Consider the following 23,367-nt stretch of genomic DNA (forward strand, 5'->3'; position numbering starts at 1 on the left):
AAATTGGATAGGTACTAAATAAAATCTAAAATATTACTTTTACTTCTATGTATTATTATTATACGTATAATGTAACTACATGTACCTACATATTATATTTGTACAAGTGTAAGTTGTTGTTGTGTGCTAAGGTCACTATAACTTCGGATAGTGAACTTAGCACCGTCCACAGATGGGTGTTTTATTAGTAAAATTCTGTTATAAATGGAATGCTATATTTATTAATAATCTCATCATTATTCCGAAATGTAATTTCAAAGATAACACTGACACGCTTCGCAGTGTTGTCCAGTTTTATGCGGTTCATTCCGGTTTCTTTAGATATATATGTGTACATTACATGAAAGATTTAGAACGTGCGCGACAATTTATCAAGTCACCTGTTGGACTTCAACTTAGCTTGAATTAGATGTATGCGAAATATCTATTTGTACATAGCTAAACTAGTCTATAGATATAAATCACGACTTTTGATAATTATTTAATGCGTAATGAAACCAATTTAAAAGTATGATATCAAATTTTTAATGTTTAGTTATTACCAACGGAAGTTATATGAACATTATTGTTTGTCTAGTTGTATTAATTTACACTAATATACGATTGCATAATGACGTTACACTAATAAATTAAATGTGTAATCAAATAAATGAATTATGTTTTATAAATAATTTGAAATAATCAACGTTAAAATTAAAATTATAAATAATCAGAGTTAGTACATATCTATAGTAGTACATCAACGATTACATAGTTAAGGCTAATCACGTACATATAATATATTTGTCAATGTGATTGTACTGATTGAATCTTAATGAATGGTCTGGTACAGTGTATAATAAATTTATATGCAATGACAAATAGACATATAATTAATTAAGTATATGATAATTCGTACTTTGGTATGGTAACCATATTCGTATAATCTGTTGTTTAACATTTGTTACTTGTAGATAGATATACCTACACAGCTACTTTATTAGTTTTACATACAAGGCACTATCCTGCATTTCGATAGAAATTATTCTTCAGAAAAATCAAAGGGAATTATAAATATATTTACATCTCTACTTTTATGAAACTTAGTAATAACGTCTCACACTACCGACAAATAAATAAAGAAAACAAAAACCGTAGTACTTATTGTAAGTTTCAGGTTCATTCATCTTTATTTTATATAAAGTATATATTAATGATTTCTTTTTTTAGTGTTACAAGTTTCTGAATACTACTTATCTATTATAATTATTTGTTAAGCAATTATTCTTGACCTTATCTATGCCCTTAAAGGTATACTCACATGCGAGAGTGTTTTACGTAGAGGTGTATCTATTTTATAACATAGATAATTGAATACACCCACTATCATTCAATTACTTTGCATTGCGTTTATCTGCCCTTAATCCACGATTAGGTAGCTAATTGAAACTTCACTGAAACAAAATCGGAGAGATACCTACAGATAAAAATGGAGAAATCTATAATGTGATCATAAATTGATCACATTATAGATTTCTTAGATAGATTGTAATAAATTACTATGCCACGGCCAAAAGTACTTAATAAAAAAATATATCGGAGAATAATGAGAAGTAGTAAAGTAAAGTAGCCTTTATAGACCCAAATCATTTCTCAATACATAACTAGTACCTACTTTAATATTTCTGTGAAAATAATAATAAATTACATTATTAATTATGTATATCTTACTCAGCAAAAATTCAATGAGAAATAGATGATAGAACCTAATTAACTTAATAACCTCCTTTTGAATAAATAACAAATAGGTAGACCGGTCTAACACAAATTACATACATTACGAGTAGGCTACTTCCATCTACAGGCTGAACAAATAAAATATCGTGTACGCTACGTGAAATTATAATTAGGCATCGCCAATAAGTAGTACCGTGTTTCTAAGAATTTTCATATAGATATCTAACAATAACATTTTTATATATGCAGGGTAATCAATTAGAAAGGGTATATCTATCCGACCAAAAATTCTAGTATTTGTAACATCTGAATAACTTTCCTGTTGAATACACAAAATATTACACATGATTGAAAAATATATTATGGAACTAGCAAACAAACTGCGTGAGTGCATAATGATCTTAATTTGAAAAAAGTTTAGTTATATGAATACCTAGTATTAATCGGCTAGTAATAACTGAATATACAAAACGTTACTTTACCTGTATCGAAACTTAATGAAAACTAAATATCATTTATAAAACTTTAGTAACATCATATTGCTCCTTAACGTTTACGTCCATTCAATATCCACTACTGAGATTGATGAAGGAAAAAATGAAAAAGATACGGTTTCTTTTATTATACATCATAAGTAATGATGCTGTTATATTAAATAACGACGTCCTCCTCATTACACCCACTAATCTTTGTGTTGACTTACAATAGATAAAAATATTTTATTATCGTTAGATAATAATTAAATATTTCCAGCATATCATTACTGTTATTACAGTAATAAATTAGGAATTGCTTTGTTTAAAAATATAGTTTCCTATCACTGTGCAAGCAAATTTCGGTTTCTTCTAAGATCACACAGTACGATAACACCTATGATCCATAAAACTGTAGATCCGGTATTGTACGCAGACACGCTCTTCTCGCGTGCATGAAACCACATAGTTACCTACTCAACATTGTGTTAATAAGTAATATATTGTATTTGACAATACGTCCTATGGAAACATTCATTACTTTAAAGATTTTTCATTCAGGTTCAGTAAATAAACCATTTTTCGACCGATCTACGTTGATCAAAATATATATATTATTACTTCTGCGCTTTTGGGAGAAGCTTGGCTGGCTACATTAGTAGCCTGGCTCTGCACGCACAACGGCCCGAATGAGAGGCTAATTGCGGAGACTGGAGTCCAACATACAATACAATATTACTTACGGATTTTAAGTATTGAATTTTCTATGAGTGTGTGAATTTTATAATATATATACTTTTAAAAACACACATATGGAGTCAAGTATCAACAACACATGTCTATCCATTGCATCGTCCATCGCATAACCTTCTGTTACCATCTAATCGTATATCAATGGTCAGGATAATGCAAATCTTACCTGTTTTTTAATATTGATACATTTAGCAAATAATCTACCAAGACAGACACACAATTAGAGATATTAATGTCTTTTTATAATAAAGTTTACATTTTGAAAATAAATTTTCATCATCAAACGACTATAATTCTGATAAAAATATATATTGGGATACATAAGTTTTTTATTTTCTCTCTTTCTTCTTTACCATGCAATCTATTTTCTTGATTCAATTTACCTATTCTAGATTGTTGAAGTTTCAGGCTGTTTTAAGAAAGAAAGTATTAAAGAAAGTTTATTCCAGTGATTATCTAACCTGGTTTTGTATTTTTCAATAACCTTTGATATTTATGCCGAACAGATTTAATTTGCAAATATCTCTTAACATCTGAGTTAATGAGATACTGACGTCTTTGAATGTATTTTTTTAAATTTATAATCGACACAAACGGAGTGAATCCATAAATTTTTGTACATTTACTTATATGTATAAATAGTATATTCACTGGACAAGAGAAAAAAAAGTTAAACAACGCTATATTGTGTACGTTATTTACTTAAAAATATTATTAATTTTGAAAATTAAAGGATTTTAGTAAACATGCGCTAGACACTAACTATAGCGATCATATATATCTACAATAGTAGACGATTGTTTATGTATTTTATATGAATTTACTCTTAAATTAAAACATCTATTAGATTCTTTTGATTGCACCTGTAGATATTTAAATTTATTATATCGTAATAATATATTTAAAGGTTTTCTCTCATAAATCTCTATTTGCGACAAATTAAATTCTTCCTTTATAGAGATTATTGGTATATGTTCATTATTTCCCATCCACGTTCTTTAATGGTTTACAATTTTGTAAAAGTTACTCTACCTACTGTTAAATTGTTTTAATATGAAAAACAATAAACCTTGTTATTTCTTTTACGAACAATTCTGTTTCTGCAATACAAAGTAGAATTACCTATTAAGCATAAGAATGCTTAGAAATATTATAATAGTCTTTTTTTGTAACAAAATTAGAATTAATGCTACGAAAACTCCTGCCTCTACTTGTAAATATCCAATATTGTTTAAGCATTTATTATAGAAACATTATTACAATATAGCATTTACTAACATAATTTGTAAAAATGACAAAATACTTCGTAATTCCTAACACTGGATGAAATTTTTAAATGATCTTTTCAGGATTCGATTTAAATGAGATTTATCACACTTTGCCATCAAAACGCATGACTACATATTTATATTATTTCATATTTATGTTAGTCTATAATAGCCAGAAACAAATAAAAAAAAATATTTTGGCATTTTATAAAGAAATTCTAAAGATTTCCGTGTTTGTCGGAGTCTACCTAGTCGGAGGTAAACAATAAAATGAGTCATATTGATTTGTTGATTTGGTATCATGATAATAAAGCAATAAAATAATATTTGTTTTAAACCTTTGTAGGTATCTAAACGTAAATATAAAAATATGGTAAAACAATTTTATATTCAGTACTTATTAGATTTTTTTTTTATTTTACGATTATAATGTTTATTTTAAATAAATGTTTTTTCTTCTGTTAAATATAGATAATTTATTATCAACAGTTGTGAGTTCTCGCCTCGTCTTTGTGTTAATAATGATTGTCTATTATAGATCAAGTGAAAATTCTCAAATTCAGAATTCGAATTTTTAATCATTTGGTTAATTTTGACATTGGCTTTTGGTTAATTTTGAGGTAGCATTGTCTACTATATAATTCGACGAGTTAATTTAACTTCTTATAATCATCATTGCTTTGCCTTTATCCCATTATTTGGGGTCGGCGCAGTACGTCATTCTCTTCCACTGCTCTCTATCAGTCGTCATATCTGAACATACTCTTCTTTTGTTCATATCATCTTTCACACAATCCATCCATCTTTTCTTAGGGCGTCCCCTCCCTTTACATCCATCCACATTCTTGCTATAAGACATGACCCACGTTCCTCCGCATAACATGCCCATACCAGCTCAGTCTGTTATCTCGCAACTTTTCTATAACCGGCGCAACTTTCAAACTTCCTCGTATATACACATTCCTTATTCTGTCATTCCTGGTAACCCCACACATCTATCTCAACATTCGCATTTCTGCCACATGCACACGTCTTTCGTTCATCCCTTTTACAGCCCATCATTCAGATCCATACAAAATGACAGGTCTTACGATAGATTTATAAACTTTACCCTTTAGTTTCAAGGGCATTCGGGGGTCGCATATCGTTCCCGAGACCTGTCGCCATTTCATCCATCCCGCACTAATTCTGTGCCTTACATCGAGGTCTGTCGTGGAATGTCGGCATTGCTCTGAATAACTGAACCAAGGTATCGAAAATCGGAGCAGACCGGAAGCATTACACCGTTTAGGCAGATAGGCTTGAAACTGGAGAGACCGCCGAAATCGCAGAATAGGTATTCAGTTTTAGTTCTGCTGATCTTCAAGCCAACACTCTCCAGTTTTTCTTGCCATCTATCTAGTCTACTCTGGACTTCGAGTCCATCCTCACCAACAAGCACAATATCGTCGGCAAACAGCATACACCAGGGTACCGCGTCCTGAATGTCCTAATGTGTATCATATATATACATATGTATATTCTAATGTGTATAATATATATTATAGATACTAGGATAATTTAACAGTTTTCGGTTGTCCAGCGATTTTGCAGTTTTAAATTCGCGGGTTTTATATATCGAAAAAATATATTCAAGGGTAGGATTGTAACTATATTCAGCTGTAAACAGTTTTATTTCCAAGAATATTAGAGTACTTACTTATATCTGTAGTCGTGTTTTGAAATACGAAGTAGGTAACCTCTGGTTACAGAGAACAGAGATCAACGAAAGTCCAACCAGTTGCACACGATTTTTTTGAGCTTATACCATATTCAAAAATGTTGTTTTTATATGCTAGGTTAGTTATAGGAGTACGATACAAAAATATTATGGTTGTTCTGCGTGAACTCTAATTTTGAGTGATAAGCGCTGCTTTGCATTATTTTTATTAGACGACAACTCACATATGCAAGTAATTTAAAAAACTGTATATTTTTTAAAGTGTAATAGAATAAAATGAAGTAGAAGAAGAGCCGGATAAAAAACGGGGTTGCCGTTCTCCGGAATAGATGAGAACTACCCCAATCCCTTTGAAGGGATGAAGGAAAATAAACATGGCACAAGAAGAAAAATATTATGGAGTGTAAGGCAAGGAGTATAAATATTACTTGCCTTCCACTCCATTATCTTTAACTCTTTTTGAATTTTCTCTTTCCTTCAAAGGGAACGGGGAACGGGATAGTTCTCGTTCGTTCCGGAGAATAATAAATAAGCAAGTTGGAATGACAGTCATCATTCCAACTTGCTTATTTATTATTCAAATTACGTACTGTTTTACAGTGTTTATTGTTTATCCTATGAAAGTCTTGATTATATTGGAGCCCATTAAATTTGTCATCTATTGGTACACGAAGAAATAAATTAATAAATACTCATGGCGTTATAGGATCTTCGGTCAACCCGACGAGGTGACCTGATCTTCTGTCCAATTGAATAATATAATAGAGCATTGTAGCTCCCCCACTGTAATTTGCGTAGCATAATTCTAGGATCATCCGCAGCAGTAATGATGGGTGGGACCTGGCGGAAGATATCGCTCCCGGTTTCAAACGTAGTAAGTGCCCTGTGAATGAAACTAGCCTGATGAAGTACCAGCGATCTACGTGACGCGGTACTCCCACCACCACGCACGCGCAAGCAGATGCGCGCGCATATATTCGCCAGCGCTCCGCCCGACCACCAGTCAATCTGTAGAACGCTGAACGAAGCGATCGAATCGGTTGCATAGAAACATTGTACTAGAACACGTAAATTACGTTAGCGAAACTCGTTTCGACCACCGAGGGATTTTCTTGAAGGTACTGTAAATTAAGATATTAATTAAATAATTAGAATTTTTGTGAGGAAGTGCATTCGGTAGGCGTAATGTTTTATCCAGATAGTTACTTGTGCCGGGTGTGGAAACTCCCCGATGACCTTAGCACGTGTAGACCGAGTGGCACGCGCCTCTCGCCTGCCCTAACCAACCGCTGCAATGCGAATTGCAACGCTGGCCAAAATATGCTACATATCATCTAATAAGAACAGCCACCATAACATTGCTGTGCGATCTTATTCTCTACGTACCTCCACGAACTGAAAACAAAACCCCGTCCATTACCCATTAACCAACATAACAATGACAAACACTGATAAATTTAATAAAATATAGTATTTTTCTACATAAACTTAGTAACTAAAAGAATAACTAAGAAATATAATGTCACAGATAACATAATCAACAATAAGTTTTGTTATATTTACAAAACAACATGTAACAACAAAATATGGATAAACCTCAGTATTATTTTGAAAAATCTAATTAAATAAACAAGTTTAAAACATAATTTTCTCGTACTCCAAGTTATTTTTCGCATTATTGTAGGTAAATAAAAAAGTTGCATGCTTAAAACCTGTATGCTATACAAGGAAGTCCATAGCAATATAGCTGGACCCGTTTATCAAAGTGAAAACTGGCAGGTAATTCAACTACCGTCAGTCAGTACGAAAGCAGATGCAATTATTATAATTTAAATTCAAAATAATTACAAATGTAAATAAATCAAAGACCAAATAATAATAAAATTTATATTTCAATATTTTATATTTATATCGCACCAAAGAGTCGGTATTTATTATTATAGTATTATTTATTACATTGCCTTGTCTTGATCTTATAAATATACTATTAAATACATTTACACCATCTCATTTATAATTTATAAAAGTCATTGTATCATTCACGCCAAACCTTTGTCTGTGCACGCGCATCTCCTGAGTAGGTACCTACAATATGTACTTACTATATACGTAATATATAGTAAGTACATATTGTAGGTACCTAATATTATAGCATACTTACTAATCTGTTTTATTTTACTTCTGACAATGAATGTGTATAATATCTCGTACTTAGGCAGATACCAGTAGATCATCATTTCACGTAATATAATAAAATAATCTCTATTATTACTTTGTGAACAAAGAAATTACAATAGCACATTCAAAGTCAACCTGCAATGTAAATAGAAAATAGGGTAAATTTAACTCAGTCGTATCATAGATACCAATTTTTATACGATATGACAACAAACTTACACTCTGTAGGTGGTATAATTAATAAATTATTTATTATCATTGACAGGACTTTTAAAGAAAATTACATTTTGTGACAAAAAGAAACTATACAGTTTCATATTAAAAATATATACATAAAATTCTAATCCTTGCAACAATTTAGATAAATATTTACACATTTACATTATTTTCGCATATATAAAAATAGTAAGCTTATTCGTTTTTACTGCGAAAGACAAATCAGTAAAATAACAAATCAGTAAGTGATTAACTTAAAAAATAGATAAAAGGAAATAATTAGGAAAATAAAATATGTCAATGAAGGATCAATGAGCAAATAACTTCTACTGTAATCATAGGTCAGAATCAATTTTTATTAATTGTCGGGTATTATTATTGTGTTTCTATTAAAATATGATAATAAATAAATAATTAAATTTGACGGCGATAAATTCAATGAGCTTCACTTTTTTTACATCCGAAGTGACGTCTACTCTTCCTCTTAAAAAGTATGTACCTATGCATGTTTATGCATAGGTATGCATGTTTATGCCAAAAAAATTAAAGGGAGAGTAATTATTAGGCATATGATACATTTTACAGTGATCAATCTATGTTTAGGTCGCAGACGCAGTTATTAGGTACATAAACGAATATTCCTTACTTATAGTCTTTTCTGAAATATAATAATCTAGCTGTGCCCGCGTTTTAACACTATATTACTGTAAAATGTCATTAAATTCCGTTCAGTAATTCCTGCGTTACAGAATAAAAAACATTCATCCATACTCACAAACTTTTGCGTTTATAATATTATTAGGATATATACACACTTATGTCCCTAATCAATTTCGTGTTTCTAAATTATTTGTATGATTACGTACTCAATTCTTAAGTTTCTTCATACAAACATCAGGCCTAATAATTTCAGATGCATGATTGACTGCAGACGACTGAGTATAAACAGTACAAACAAAAGAACGGAATAAATAACATTCCATTAACTCGTTTTCTTGACGGTTAAAAATATAAAAACAGGAGAGATTATTGTGATTCAGTTTTGCCCCGGTCGTGAGTTCACTCGCATTTAGAATATATCCATCGAGTTTTTATTGTGTGCATGGCATGACTTCAAACTTTCCTAATCAGCTATGTGAGCTATTTATAGTGTGGTAGGTAATATTCTAAAATGGCTCCGTAACCCAATTCGTTTTCTGGTAATAGAATTTGATTCTCGACTTTTAGAAGCATGTTAAACAGTAAAAATTAAAAAATTATTAAGTATTTTTTATAATTTAGAATTTTCGATCTTAACATCTCGTAGTTTATCTACTCTCGTAATTTTATATATAATTAGGAAGATTTTATCGTCAATATTTTGTCAATTCACTTGAACTACAATATGTCCCCATAAATATTTGGCTCGCTTTGTTCGCGTTTTGTTCCAGATAAGAAATGTTATCATAATAATATTATAGATAAAACAAAACAGAATATTTCAGTATTACAGCTCATAATTTTTTTATTAAGTCTTTTATATCAATTTAGTGCCATTTAACTTCGCCTTTAGTGCATCCAGTTGTCTATTTGGAAAAGTAAACATTGTGCTCTCTTGTATTTACTATTTTTCCTGTTTACTTTATAGTATCGTGTGTATTACTTTATACTTTACTATTGCACCAAGACATTCTTGACTTTTAATAGTTCCAGTTAGCTCTTGACTTTATTATGCGTTATCTGATACTTGTATAATTTACAAGTTATCGTGCTTCTAAACTATGTAAATTATCTTAGGTAAATACTATTAACTAACAGTTGATAGGCTTTGAATTGATCGTTTATGATAAATCAGTGTAGCTGAGGGTTGCTTTTGGTGAAATATGAGAATAATTATAAATTGATATTTTACGACAGTGATATAATAGAAATTACGAAAGGAATATGCCAAGTAGAATTATAATCGTAAAAGTAATATGAAACGTATCAAATACTTCGCTACAGGAATGAACAACACAAAAGTCTTGCTTTCGTACAAATTAAAATTATTAATATTACATATACAGACGCACATTGCAATATTAGGTAAAGCTGTAATAGCTTCAGGCCTAGTTTGGTTATTTACGAAACAACAGCGACGCATTAACGCATTTTAGATGGTTTTTCGATTTCATTAGTATTTATTTACATTTTTGCAAACTAATATTTAATAGGAACACTGTAATAATATTGTATGAAAAGAAAGTTAGCATTCCAAAATAAAAATTCATCGAATTGTGCTTTATTTCTATAGGCTATACCTACCTACTTATCATTTTCCATTGGGTGGGTCGACTTCTAATATTACAGTTTTTAGTTTTTTTTATTGTTTACTACAATTCCAATTTATTAATTAGAATTTGTAGAACTTCTTATGAATCATAAGAAACATAACAACAATAATAAAATCGTAAACATCATAAGCAAAAAATATTTACCTCGTGTTGTATACTCAAAAACAAAAACAAAGTTTATTAAAGTAGATGTTACAACTACTGACATTATCTATTTGAATAAATCAGTGTATTACTAATCTCTAAAATCAGGTCAAAGATCTATCATTCAATAATCTATCTTTTATCGTCAATTCCGTATATTTCAAATTGAGAAAAATAGAGTATATGTACTTACGTAATTCGGTGAAGGTCAAAAATACATATTCGACATTTGACTTATCTAGGAAGAGTTTCAGAAAGAAACTACTATATAGGTCCAATTACTATTAATATTTCTGTCAAATAGTATTGCACAGATTACAGATAAAATAACACAGTGCATACACACCAATATGCGTTTGTACTCGTATTTTAGCTTCAGCATTACGTTCCATTTTATAATATAGTAAACGGAGAATAAAAGAAAGTTCATCAATCACATTTATAATTTAATTGTTGTTATTATTTCATATTGCCCACATCATTGGACTTCGACTCTGGACTATTAACATAGTTAGATAAGATCCCGGGTAACAATAATACAAACAAAGATAAATTAAAATATAGTTTGAATGAGAGACGATAAATAACAACTATTAAGAAAAAATTATAAGTAAATTATAAAATGGAACGTAATTTTAATATATTTATTAATAGATTTTCTAATAAATAAATATGAATATCGTTATTATTATTTCATAGATACTTATATCAACATGTTATTGAATTAAATAACTAAATGGAACATTTAATAGATTTTCGAGGTCAAGTATGAAACATTTTGAGAATTGTTTTTCTATAGTTTTTTATAAAAAACCAATCGACAAGGTAACTACTCTGTATGTATATTTATAGTTTTTTATAATTCGTAAACAAATTGTAGTTTCACAACTATTTGAAAACTATAAGATCTTTGGAAAATATTTATGCTGTGTCCTTGACGTTAACAAGTTATACCTAATACTGTTTATAAGCCTAATTTACATCATACTGTTAGAACGCAAAGAACCTCGTCCGTACTTTTCATAAGACTCGCAATAATAATTTTAAATGGAAGTTATTCAAAGAAGTACTTAAACAGTTACCTTTGTATTGTACTAATAATACCTTTAGTTAGAAAATGAATCGCAATCGCAATACCAACACAAGTTGCTTATTAATTTGTAAGCATTATTTGTTTATAATTCAACAAATAGTAAATAGTATTTAAACATAATTAGGTACTTTACTTGATAGAATAATTATTAGCATAAGAATTTACGTAATTTCATTACCAATATTAACGGAATCCTAATATTCATATTAATATTATATAACGGAAGCGTGTTTACCTGTCCGTATGTTACTTTTTGCAAGTAAACGGCTATCCTAATCATAATAAATTGATTAAGTAGTTTTGTCTCAAAATAATCCGGAACGGAGTGAAATAAAAGATGAGAGATTGTGCAGTAGTAATAGAAAATACTTAGAGTCTACTTAAGAGCTAGTTAGCTATACTTATATCAGTCATTATAGCAGTTAAAAATAAGTACATCTAGTGAATAAAACGGCATGAAGAACTGTAATAAAGTAACTATTGCATTCCATCTATTATTAATGTATACTGTCCTAATAATGGCAAATAGCTCCCCCACTGGGAATATTACGTAGTTAGGAATAAAATTATAATAGGATTTAATGGTAACGGGGTTATTATATAAACGAACGTATTTATGAGATTTGAAAAAATATTTTAGGTAGTATTTTTATGAAATTACCCTCTATTACTAAAATCTCAGTAGCTAAGCACTTTCTCTTGGTTTACATTATAAGGCCTTGCGTGTCTGGAGTTCAATGGCTCGTAAATATGTATGAATATATTTAGGCTTCAAATCATTTCAGAAAATTTTTGTAGTGACCAAACTGAACTATATACCTATACATATACACTTATTCATATTATATTATTAATCGGTTTGTAATCTGAATTGATTAGTGTATTTAAGGAATTTTTAATTACTGGATAAATTATGTGAAGAAATGAAGTGAAGGGTGAACAACCCTTTGTTCAAGGTATATATGCAAACAATGCTAAAGAGGAAGAATGAAGGTAATAGCGACTAGGGTCTATCGTGACTGTATAAATGGTGTACTGTCTATAGAAGCAGTCAAGGTCTCTGAAACCGGCGTGAATGCATGAAAGAAGAATGCATAGATGAAGCTAGAGTGGCATAACTGTCCGACTACAGGGCAAGGGATTCGAGATACATAGAATAGCTATAATATGTAAAGAGTGACTGCACTGAACGTAAACAATGAACTTGTCACGCGTATATAGCGTGTTCAACGGTAGACTTCGTTCATTCCTTACGCATGTGTAGCTCCGTGGCGATGCCACCGCACGCGCCGTCTTGTATAGCACGGCAGAAAATGTATGTACTTAAAATTAGGATTATATTATTATCTATTATAATGATATAACAATAACATTTATTCATACTACATATCAGCTAACGGTACGTTTTGTTTCCTACCTCATCTTGAATATTTTAATCATTATGAACTACTAGATGTTTTGTTAGTTCGCCAAAAATAAAGGAATAACGGCGAAAACTTAAATATATAGTTATAAATTAATCATGGCGATTTTTCTTGAAAAATCAACTTTTTTCAAGAGTGACCACAGAGAGGTCCGTCAAATGTTGAACATTTCTAACAATGAGGACAATATTTAGTACCTAATGGGTTAGTACAGATTAGTAGTAATAGTATTGCTAGTACAATACCCTTCCCCCGTCCCGCGCCTGAGGTTAATTCCGTTGTTGTATTTATATCAGTGTTTTATATATGACAGAATTACAATGGACGTTTAAAAGCGCGAACTGACAAATCTCAAATTTTCCGATTTTCTTATTTCTCGTTCCGTAAGAACCTTATACAATTAGAAACCAATAAATAATATAGGTTAAGTCGTTCAAAAGTTATAGCGTAATGAAGAGACACCGTATTTCCTATTATAGAGATAAGACAGTAGTAAACTTGAAGTATCATATTAAAAATGTCACTCACTTTCTCCTTTTCGTTTTATTAGTGTAAAAGTATAGATATAGTTTGGGTTTTGTTATTACAATAATATAATATACTCACGCATAACTGACGTATAATAGGTATGTGTTGCCCACTTTGGGCAGTGCGCCAATCGATTTTACGAAATTGTCGTCTTGTGTCAAGGGTTTGTTTGTTTTAACTTGTAATGGCCCCATGTTTTGAATGTCATCAAATTAGTTTCATTTATTTCAAGTATAATGTATCATAACATAGGACGAGCGAAGTTATGAGTTAATAAAGGTTTTTAATATGAAAGTAAAGGGACACGAAAATATAAAAGGAAACTAACCTCAGATAAAAACGGCAAACAAGTTGAAGATGACATTCTGTTCCGACCTCAAACAGTTGGAAAAAGACAAGGCTATGTTGATGTTTCCAACTCATTTCATATATTTAAATCAGATTAGGTATATGATTCATAACATGTTAATAATATGTCTACTATCTTAGTAAAGTATAAACATAAATATAATTTATATATATATCGAAATGAAATAAGGTCTTTTTACATAAATAAAAAACAGATTTGTGTACTAAAAGTAACTTGCGGAAATACGAGTATAATATCGAGAAAATATCGTGTGAATTTACCACATTGTTGTTCTAAACTTCAAAATATGCGTACTAGATTACTTTGCATAGCGTTTATAAATGTGTATGTAAAATATATACGTAAAATTAAAATATATTCTGTCTGACCCAATTCTGTAAAAATATTAGTAACGAAAATTTAACTCAGTCTCTAAAGGTTTATTGCTGTTCAAAAATTCAGGATACTGTGCTGAAACTTATTTACTATTCCGCCACAACATTGTACATATATTAAGAATAAAATTGATGAGGTAAGAGTAATAGGTTTAACTGTTTCATACATTTTATTTACAAATAAAAAGAAATATGATCTTCCACCAAAAGTAATATTTCAAACTACCTACTTACCTAATAATTTGTTATTATATTCCACGTGATACGATAGTGGAGTTAATTATAGGAGGGTAAAAGTTGAAGATTTAAAAGGGTAATATTGTAACATATATGTAAATAATCATTAATAGGTAGGTATAGGATACACGCAAGCTTCATGACAAGGGCATGTCGAGATTTGTGTTTACGTTCACCACGACACCGATATCGACATTCAACAAAGACTGTGATTACCCCGTTTAGAATATTATATTATCATTTATATATACCATACATATAAGTCAAAATCATAGTGTTAGAAAAGAGAAAAAAAATTACGTCGTGGGAAACACAACACTAAACTTGCCCTGATAACCTTTAATAACTTGAACCATATGATATCAAGAACAATATATGTAAGTTATAATATTGTTGAAATATTACCTGTATTGTCAGTCCTATTTACAAATTTATATAATTATAACATTAATCTTATTATTCTTCTTTCAAAATAATATGTAATTACTTATTTACAATTTTCTTTGTTCCAGATTTAATATACAACAAAAGAAAATGTCGGATCCCTCGCATGGAAAAATAGAAGGTAATAGGTTTTCCTGTTGTTACGATATTATGACCACACAACTACAAAGTAGCATAAGCAATCTTCTAAATGGTACAATTATGTAATGATAGGTAAATGCCTCTATTTTGAATACTATAAAAGGATATAACAAAGAGCCAATTCTTTATTTAAAATAACGCCATATTGGATTCTTTGTTATTCTAAAAAAAATATAGAAATAAGGTACCTACATAAAAGTTTTTTCATAAAGGCGTAGAAGAAATATAAAATTAAGTATCTAAAACAATTATACAATACTTCCGTATAGTGTATCAGCATTAAGATATTTTAAATAAAAGGTATATTGACCATTAATTTACTTGATAACTACCAGTAGAATAGCTAAAACCTTTTTAGGCTACTCTTGTATGAATCTATGTACCTATATATATTTAAAACAAATAAATTCATGTTTTATAGTCTACGTAAAAAACTAATTAATAAATTGACAACTAACTTCAAAACAGATGGGAGTTAATACAAGATAATTAACTAACTACGATTTTAAACAAAATTTTTTGTTTCCTATGCTACTATTTTTTTGCCGATATACAAACACTAATGTAATTTATACAATAATACCACTTCACTGTTTGTAAATGTTTAATTAGGCGATTGATGATTCCTAGGAAAGTCTAGTAGTGTACCTATTCATTACATGTCCAGTTTTGCATTCCCTTTGATCAAAAGGAAACGATAAAATGTACTTGTTTGTATCAACTATAAATGAAGCCGTTATTGATCGTAGATATGGTATGTATCTTTCTACTAGAAAACTATTTAATCTTTTAACATAATGTACTAATATTTTTTTGACAGATAACCCCAAAATATTGTCGGGGCCGGTGCTAACGAACTCTCCAAATGCTGTTTTATCGAAAACTCTTCTCGGTCGGTACAATGATTTATCGTTGCCGGCTGACAGCATTCTGGCAACTTATATCTGGATTGATGGATCCGGCGAGCACCTCCGTTGCAAAGACCGTACCCTAAAGTATATACCAAAGGTTCCTAAAGGTGAGTTAATCCGATTACATTTAAGATTTGATGAGAGATTACAGCGAGTAATTTCATACACTTGTGTGCGTTACTCCTCTATTAAATATTTGTATATCTGACTATATAGGTACTTATAAATATAGATATTGTAATTATTTTAAATCTTTTCAAGATGTTGATCCTTCTGTAAATAAAAGAAATGGTTGTTAATAATAAACAAAATAGTTATTATAAATCTATCATAAATTAGATCACTCAGATTGATACTACGAGAAAAAGGTTTTAGCTTAATTTTTTTAAAATAGGAACCTATTACCTATATATGTGTAATTAAAAAAAAATTTCATATCGTTACAAAAACATCACATTTACATTAATTTTATGTAGGGAGAAACATCCATTTAAATATGTATTTCCGGTAATTTAAATAGGTATAAACGTTGATTTCCAATATTTTTTAATGCACAATAATAAACATTATAATTATGCTTTATATCAGCATTATTTTGAGTAGAAAGAGTATTCTTTAATTGGATAGACTACAATTAACAAAGCTTTTTGTACTCGATTTATATAAAAATATGTAGAACTAAACAACAAAGAAGTTGTTAATAATATGTAGAGATATAAGAAGAAAGTTGTTTACCAAAACATAAACTTGGAAGCAAGGTCAAAGCCAATTACAAAATATGATAAATTTTAGAGTCGACAACATTATTTCAATTGTCATGAAACGAACAAGTTATATTTAATGGGAACTTTTCCGGCTATTAGATCCTATTATTTTGAGTGAGTTTTACAACATCCTCATTAACAATTGTAATTAGAACAGATGATGCAAATTAGTTTCACCTTGGACAACTGAATGAGACATCGCCATAATTATCAACACTGGATAAGCATACAGCGATAATACTGTAATATTTAAAACATTATGATGCTCACGACCACAATGCCAGACTGTATAATCAGTAATTAATTCTGCAGACATATTCATATGCCTCTCTTGCACCACCATCTGTCACCGACCGCTCCTTCTCACCGAAAATTTACTTTCTGTCCTTCCATTTTAAAATACCAAGCTTTTTAATAAATCAATTGCCTACGTCTTTCAAAATTACAAGTGAGAACTTCTTAGAAAGATCTAGCCGACTTAACTACTGTAAAATGTTATAAAAAAATTGTAACACCGGAAAGTAATTACGTAACGATGTTGTTAATAATTTTTAAATGTGGCGGAATAAAGTTGATGGGTTTACGATTTTCTATGAAAATATTCTTGCCGACGTTAGTTTGTTTGTACGTTTCGTAATTGTTAAATGGTCCGTTAAAATTATACTGTTAGTTAGAATATTGAATTCTTAATAACATATTTACATAATTAGGCCTCAGTTTACTCATAAATTGTTATTGTTATATTGACGTTACGGTAGTAGATAAAATATTGATCGTATGAATATATATTTCGAAATCAGGCAATTTATAAAAACCATGTATTGACACATGTAATTGACTACTTTTTAGATAATTTTACACGAGTTATAACTGAACTGAATGACAAATATATCAGTAAACTGAATGCAAATTTGAAATGGAAGCACGCAAAGGAACATAGTCCGCCATATTTTTGTCCAAAGGATCTAGAAAACGTATTTACGATTCGTTGCAAGCTGAGAGAACGAGAAAATAGGAATAGCTTTGATGAAAATTTGAAAGGTTTCACAGTAATATCGTCTTCGCAGTCTTAGAAATGTTGGCTAGAGTAGATAGATTCATTCATGATATTTATGTTTGTTTAGTCATGTACGAGTAGCTTGTACGCATCCTAGTGTATGCTATGCCTACTTACAGATTTGTACGTAATTCAAGAGTGGGAATAGTTTTTGTATATTATACATATTTTGTTTTATTTATTATATCTACCTATTTTATATTTATCATACTAAAAAAATACATCTTGAAACATTGCAAATAATCATTAAGTAAATGCGAATTATTGAGTTTTCTATAATGCATAATGATTATTGTAAAATATGTAACTTCTTAAGCTAGCACAGATTCCATAATATTATTAAAAATAAACCCAGTACAATTTCCTTTAGAAACGTGTTGAATTTTGATAATTTTAATATTATATTTTGATTGAATATTGTAGATTTACCAGTCTGGAACTTCGATGGCAGTTCAACAGGTCAAGCCACTGGACATAACTCTGACACATTCCTGGTGCCACGCGCTATTTACAAGGACCCATTCCGACGTGGAAACCATATTCTCGTTATGTGCGATACATTTAAGTACAACATGGAACCCACAGGTTTATCACATTATTAATTTGATAAAAAAGTTGTAGTTTGAGAAAATCTTATCAATGCACTAGTTGCTGAAGTACTTTTCTCATTTCGGTGCAACAATGGTGAAAACATGCAAGCTTTGTTTCCGCCTGAAAGTGTAAATTGACAAGAATTCTTTACTACCAAGTTATTTTAGTTCTCAGATATGCAATCGTGAATGTTAAATACCTAATATAATCTATAAACCGACGAAACGCTGTGTCCACAAACATTTTATCACGGCGGAATATGAAAATTAGATCGGAACATGGCAATTAAAGATTGATAGTTCCATTGTTATAGATATTCGTAACTTAAGTAGATAGGTACCTACATAATTATCGATTGTATCATAATAAAAATTACCTATACATTTTTGTCGGCCAATAATAGAACTGATATTAAATATGTTTTAATTGACAGAAAGTAACCATCGTGTGAAATGTCAAGAGGCTTATGATAAATGCAAAGATGATGAGCCTTGGTTCGGTATTGAGCAAGAATACATACTTCTGGATTCTGACCTCCGACCCTTCGGCTGGCCCCCAGGCGGTTTCCCGCCACCACAAGGCCCTTACTATTGCGGTGTCGGTGCCAACAAAGTGTTCGCTAGAGACCTCGTTGAGGCTCACTACAGGTAACTTTGGTTTACATCACTCAAAATATACAATGCAATCCTATTTAAACTACAAGCTCATGGAAAAAAATACCTGTGAAATTATCGACAGAAGATTTAAATGTCGGAAGTTAGTAGATAAGTAAGTTTTGTCTTTGAGGATGTAATAACGCGCTTACGGATTTCAAGGACTACTTACCTTACCACCATGACAACAGAATATTTCAATGTATAATAATATACAAGATAATAATAATAATAATAATACCCACCTATGTGCCTACTTAATATGGTTGTTGACATATCAGCGATAAGAGTTACCGACTGTGTATTTGAAAGAAAACATTGCAATTGAATAGAACTTCGCCTTTGTTTTTAATTAAATTGAAGTCAAAGCCCTGCAGTGCAGCACTTGAGATGCTACGCTTTTCAGCAAACTATTTAATACATATCTATGTACGTATCTAACAGTTCAAATGAAATTATTATTATCATTTCGATATCATTGGTTCGAATATACTAATTGTATTTATATAGATACAGTATTAAATTATAATTTATATGACAATCCACAGAGGTGCCTGAACTGCACCTTATAGATAATTAAACTTTATAAATATTATGTTAGCCTGGTGTTAGGTTAAGGTAAGCAGCCGTTGGAACCCGTAACCGCGTGATTACATCCTCAAAGATGTTACTTACTTACTTAAATATAAGAATAAAAATTTAAAAAACTTACCAACTACCGACACCTAATTCTTCAGTCAATAATAAATATAATCTCACCATTGCAACGAGCAATGTAATACTAATTCTAGATAAATCCCTATATCTTGAAGTTTCTAGTTTTTAAAAGAAGTTTGAAATCTCAAGAATTTTAACACCATTAATATTGAATGCACTTGAAAAAGCTGAAGATCCTATATGGCTTAATATTTTTTAAATTACAATTTATTGTTCAGATATTATGAAACCGGTAACTCCAATCATATATTGTTACAGATGTTGCTTGTTTGCCGGCGTGCCGATTGCTGGCACCAATGCTGAGGTAATGCCCTCACAATGGGAGTTCCAGGTTGGACCCTCGGTTGGAGTGAGCGCTGGTGACGATCTCTGGATCGCCCGGTACATCCTCCACAGATTAGCCGAAGAGTATGGCGTTATCGTCACTTTTGATCCGAAACCGGTTCAAGATTGGAATGGGTCGGGGGCCCACACCAACTTTTCTACAAAGAAAATGAGAGAAGAGAACGGTATTATGTAAGTATAAATTTAAACTATATGAGACTTTTTTAGGAAAATACCATTGTCTATAATATCGTTTACGGTGAAAATTTTATGCGTTCATCAGGAACGCCTACCTATTTCAGATATAATATTTATTTAACTAAATCATACCAATTCGACATAATAGTTGAGCCATAAGATATGACACACGTGTTCGATGCATTTATCTAAATGCATACATTTACATATACGTAATAACGAATTAATATTCTCGTGCCACCCTACCACACGATTTGTGATAGTAAACAATAACTCACGTGTTATTTTATTTCTTTAAGTGATGCTTTTTCACATGCGGCGCACTTTGCAGTTCCATTAGTGCATAAATTATTCATAAAATGTAGAATGTATTTTAATAGTTGTCACTTTTAGTGGCCGTTGTGTGGGTAACTACACTTTACAGTGGAAAAAGGCCTTAAGACTGCTTACAAAATTGAAATATTAATACGTTGTTCGATATTAACTTAACAAGTAAAGGGTTTATACATATACGAACATAATGTAACTAACTCTCGTCAAGATCTTATCATCTCGACAGTTCAATGACATTGCTGTGATGAGAATATACACGCGATGTTATTTGAACTAATTAATCTTACAATAAAATATTCCTTCTTTGTTTGAATTACATATACCATTCATGTTTACACTAGATTAATTACTTAGAAATAGCCGCTGTTTGAATTAGTTGCGGGAATAGCCATTATAACAAAAGTCTTCATATATTCGTACCTATGTAGTTTCAATAGTAAATTCGAAAATTTCAGCTTTTTGTAGTGATATGCTTCTAATTCTTGTAAATAGACAATATATTGTCATATACATACATAACATGTAATAGTACATAGTATAGCATAGTACGTAGTTATAGTAGACAATATGTGGTAAATGATGCGATTTTAAGGTTTTACGAGCATCAACCATCTTGTAACCTTAAGATGGTTTAGCAATGACACTGAATAGCGGCTAAATATAACTCAATGTTAGCAAGCAACACTACAAACGCTTGTGTTACGATTTACACTGAATACAAATCAAATTGACTCGGAATGAATACGATCTGCATGATTACTATTATCAATACGCTACTTAATTATAGGTAGGTATAGCAACTTAATTACCGATAGATAAAAATATATATAATACATTGAAGTAGATATTAAGTTATTGCGGATTAACTGCATAATTTACAATACAGTATAGTATTATAGGTTCCTACGTGACATTGTCTTTAAGGTACGATATTAATATCTGTATTTAGAAATGTTACTTGTAAATGTGCTATGTTTTTTTCAAAACCAATTACTATTAATTATAATATACAAAAGTGTTATTATGAACGTATCGCCACTTGATTAATAATTTGAATATTTATACAGCTATGCCCTACATTGGAAACTTGTAAACCTTGAAATAACTACCTAGTCATGATACAATAAAACTAATTCGATATTTAGTGTTGTGTGAACAAATTAATTGTTGTTATTATAGATTTATTTTAAAAATGTATTGTTCCAGTGAAATCGAGAAGGCGATTGATAAGCTGTCCAAGGTACACATGAAGCATATCAAAGTGTATGATCCCCGAGGTGGAAAAGATAACGAGAGAAGGTTAACGGGTCTTCACGAAACAGCCAGTATTAATGATTTTAGCGCAGGTAATTTATATTATGTACATGAAATCATTACATGCTAAAATATAAATTAAGTAAATATGGTTTCGACTCTAATCTCAAGTGAGGATAATCTGGAAATTTACGTGTTACGTGTAAAACGTGCATATTTTAGGTAGGTAAGGTGGCAAAAGGCCAAGTTTATATATCTCTTGAATTATTTATATTTGTAAACGGCGTTTACCTTCACTACTAGTACAGCATAAGGTACTTTACTCAGGCCTTCTCTAAAGAATTATTTTTATTATTTTGTGGTAGCGATGATCGACATCATGTTTTGAGTGTATCAGTCCGACATGAAACCTTAACTTTTTTATATACTATAATATAGTTCCAAATAAATGCTAGGTAGTTAGTTTAATTTTTTGAATAACAATTCAATTGCTAAAGTAGATTGCAAGTTTGACGTTATTCTTTTTTTGTTATATTTTTTTTATTGATCGTCTTTCAATAATGTGTTTCTATATAGCTATATAGAAACACATTATTGAAATAACTGTAAGAAATCTAAATTTTCGATTTGGACGGTAAGAAGTACCGTCCAATGTACCGTCCAACGACCATGTTGTATAAGCATACCTTCATTATATTTGAACCTAAGAAATGCTGGGTATATATAAATCTAATGTAAAGGGATTATTAAGATCTGAGTATTTTGTCATCATTTCTTAATGAAGATTGTCGTCTCTGAACAAGAATCAAAATAAACTAACGACTAAGAATCTACACAAATACTTAATATTGTGACGAGTTTTATTAATGAGTGTGATTTGTGCAGTAAATAAATCCACTAATTCAACTATTTTCTCTTACAATAATAAATTATCTATAACTTTACAGGCGTTGCTAACCGTGGTAGCAGCATTAGAATACCACGACTTGTCGCAGAAGAGAAGAAGGGGTACTTAGAAGATCGTCGCCCAGCCTCCAACTGTGATCCTTATGCAGTCACCGATGCTCTTATGCGCACTTGCATACTCAATGAATAACAGAGGAGCCCCGAACTCTGCACAATGCCCGAATCACGTGTCAGCTAACATCCATAGTAATAAGAAATCAACACAAAA

General features: G+C 30.6%; 1 protein-coding gene across 4 annotated transcripts; it reads left to right on the top strand.

Annotated features, from left to right (window-relative positions):
• Positions 1 to 6,916: 6,916 nt before the first annotated feature.
• LOC131849143 (glutamine synthetase 2 cytoplasmic) lies at positions 6,917 to 23,367 on the top strand. Of its 4 annotated transcripts, XM_059199138.1 has the most exons (9): positions 6,917 to 7,048; positions 15,319 to 15,371; positions 16,212 to 16,409; positions 17,916 to 18,107; positions 18,547 to 18,708; positions 19,148 to 19,361; positions 20,343 to 20,600; positions 22,146 to 22,285; positions 23,141 to 23,367. In XM_059199138.1, the coding sequence occupies exons 2-9, from the start codon at positions 15,341 to 15,343 to the stop codon at positions 23,287 to 23,289; spliced, it is 1,344 nt and encodes a 447-aa protein (XP_059055121.1). In that variant the 5' UTR covers positions 6,917 to 7,048; positions 15,319 to 15,340; the 3' UTR covers positions 23,290 to 23,367. The 4 variants fall into 4 exon arrangements, with proteins under 4 accessions (XP_059055121.1, XP_059055123.1, XP_059055120.1 ...); XM_059199140.1 differs by lacking the exon at positions 17,916 to 18,107; XM_059199137.1 differs by lacking the exons at positions 6,917 to 7,048; positions 15,319 to 15,371 and adding an exon at positions 15,999 to 16,145.

This window comes from Achroia grisella, unplaced genomic scaffold (assembly GCF_030625045.1).
Source record: "Achroia grisella isolate CSIRO2021 unplaced genomic scaffold, CSIRO_AGI_Agris_v1 utg640, whole genome shotgun sequence".
NCBI classification, from domain to species: domain Eukaryota; kingdom Metazoa; phylum Arthropoda; class Insecta; order Lepidoptera; family Pyralidae; genus Achroia; species Achroia grisella.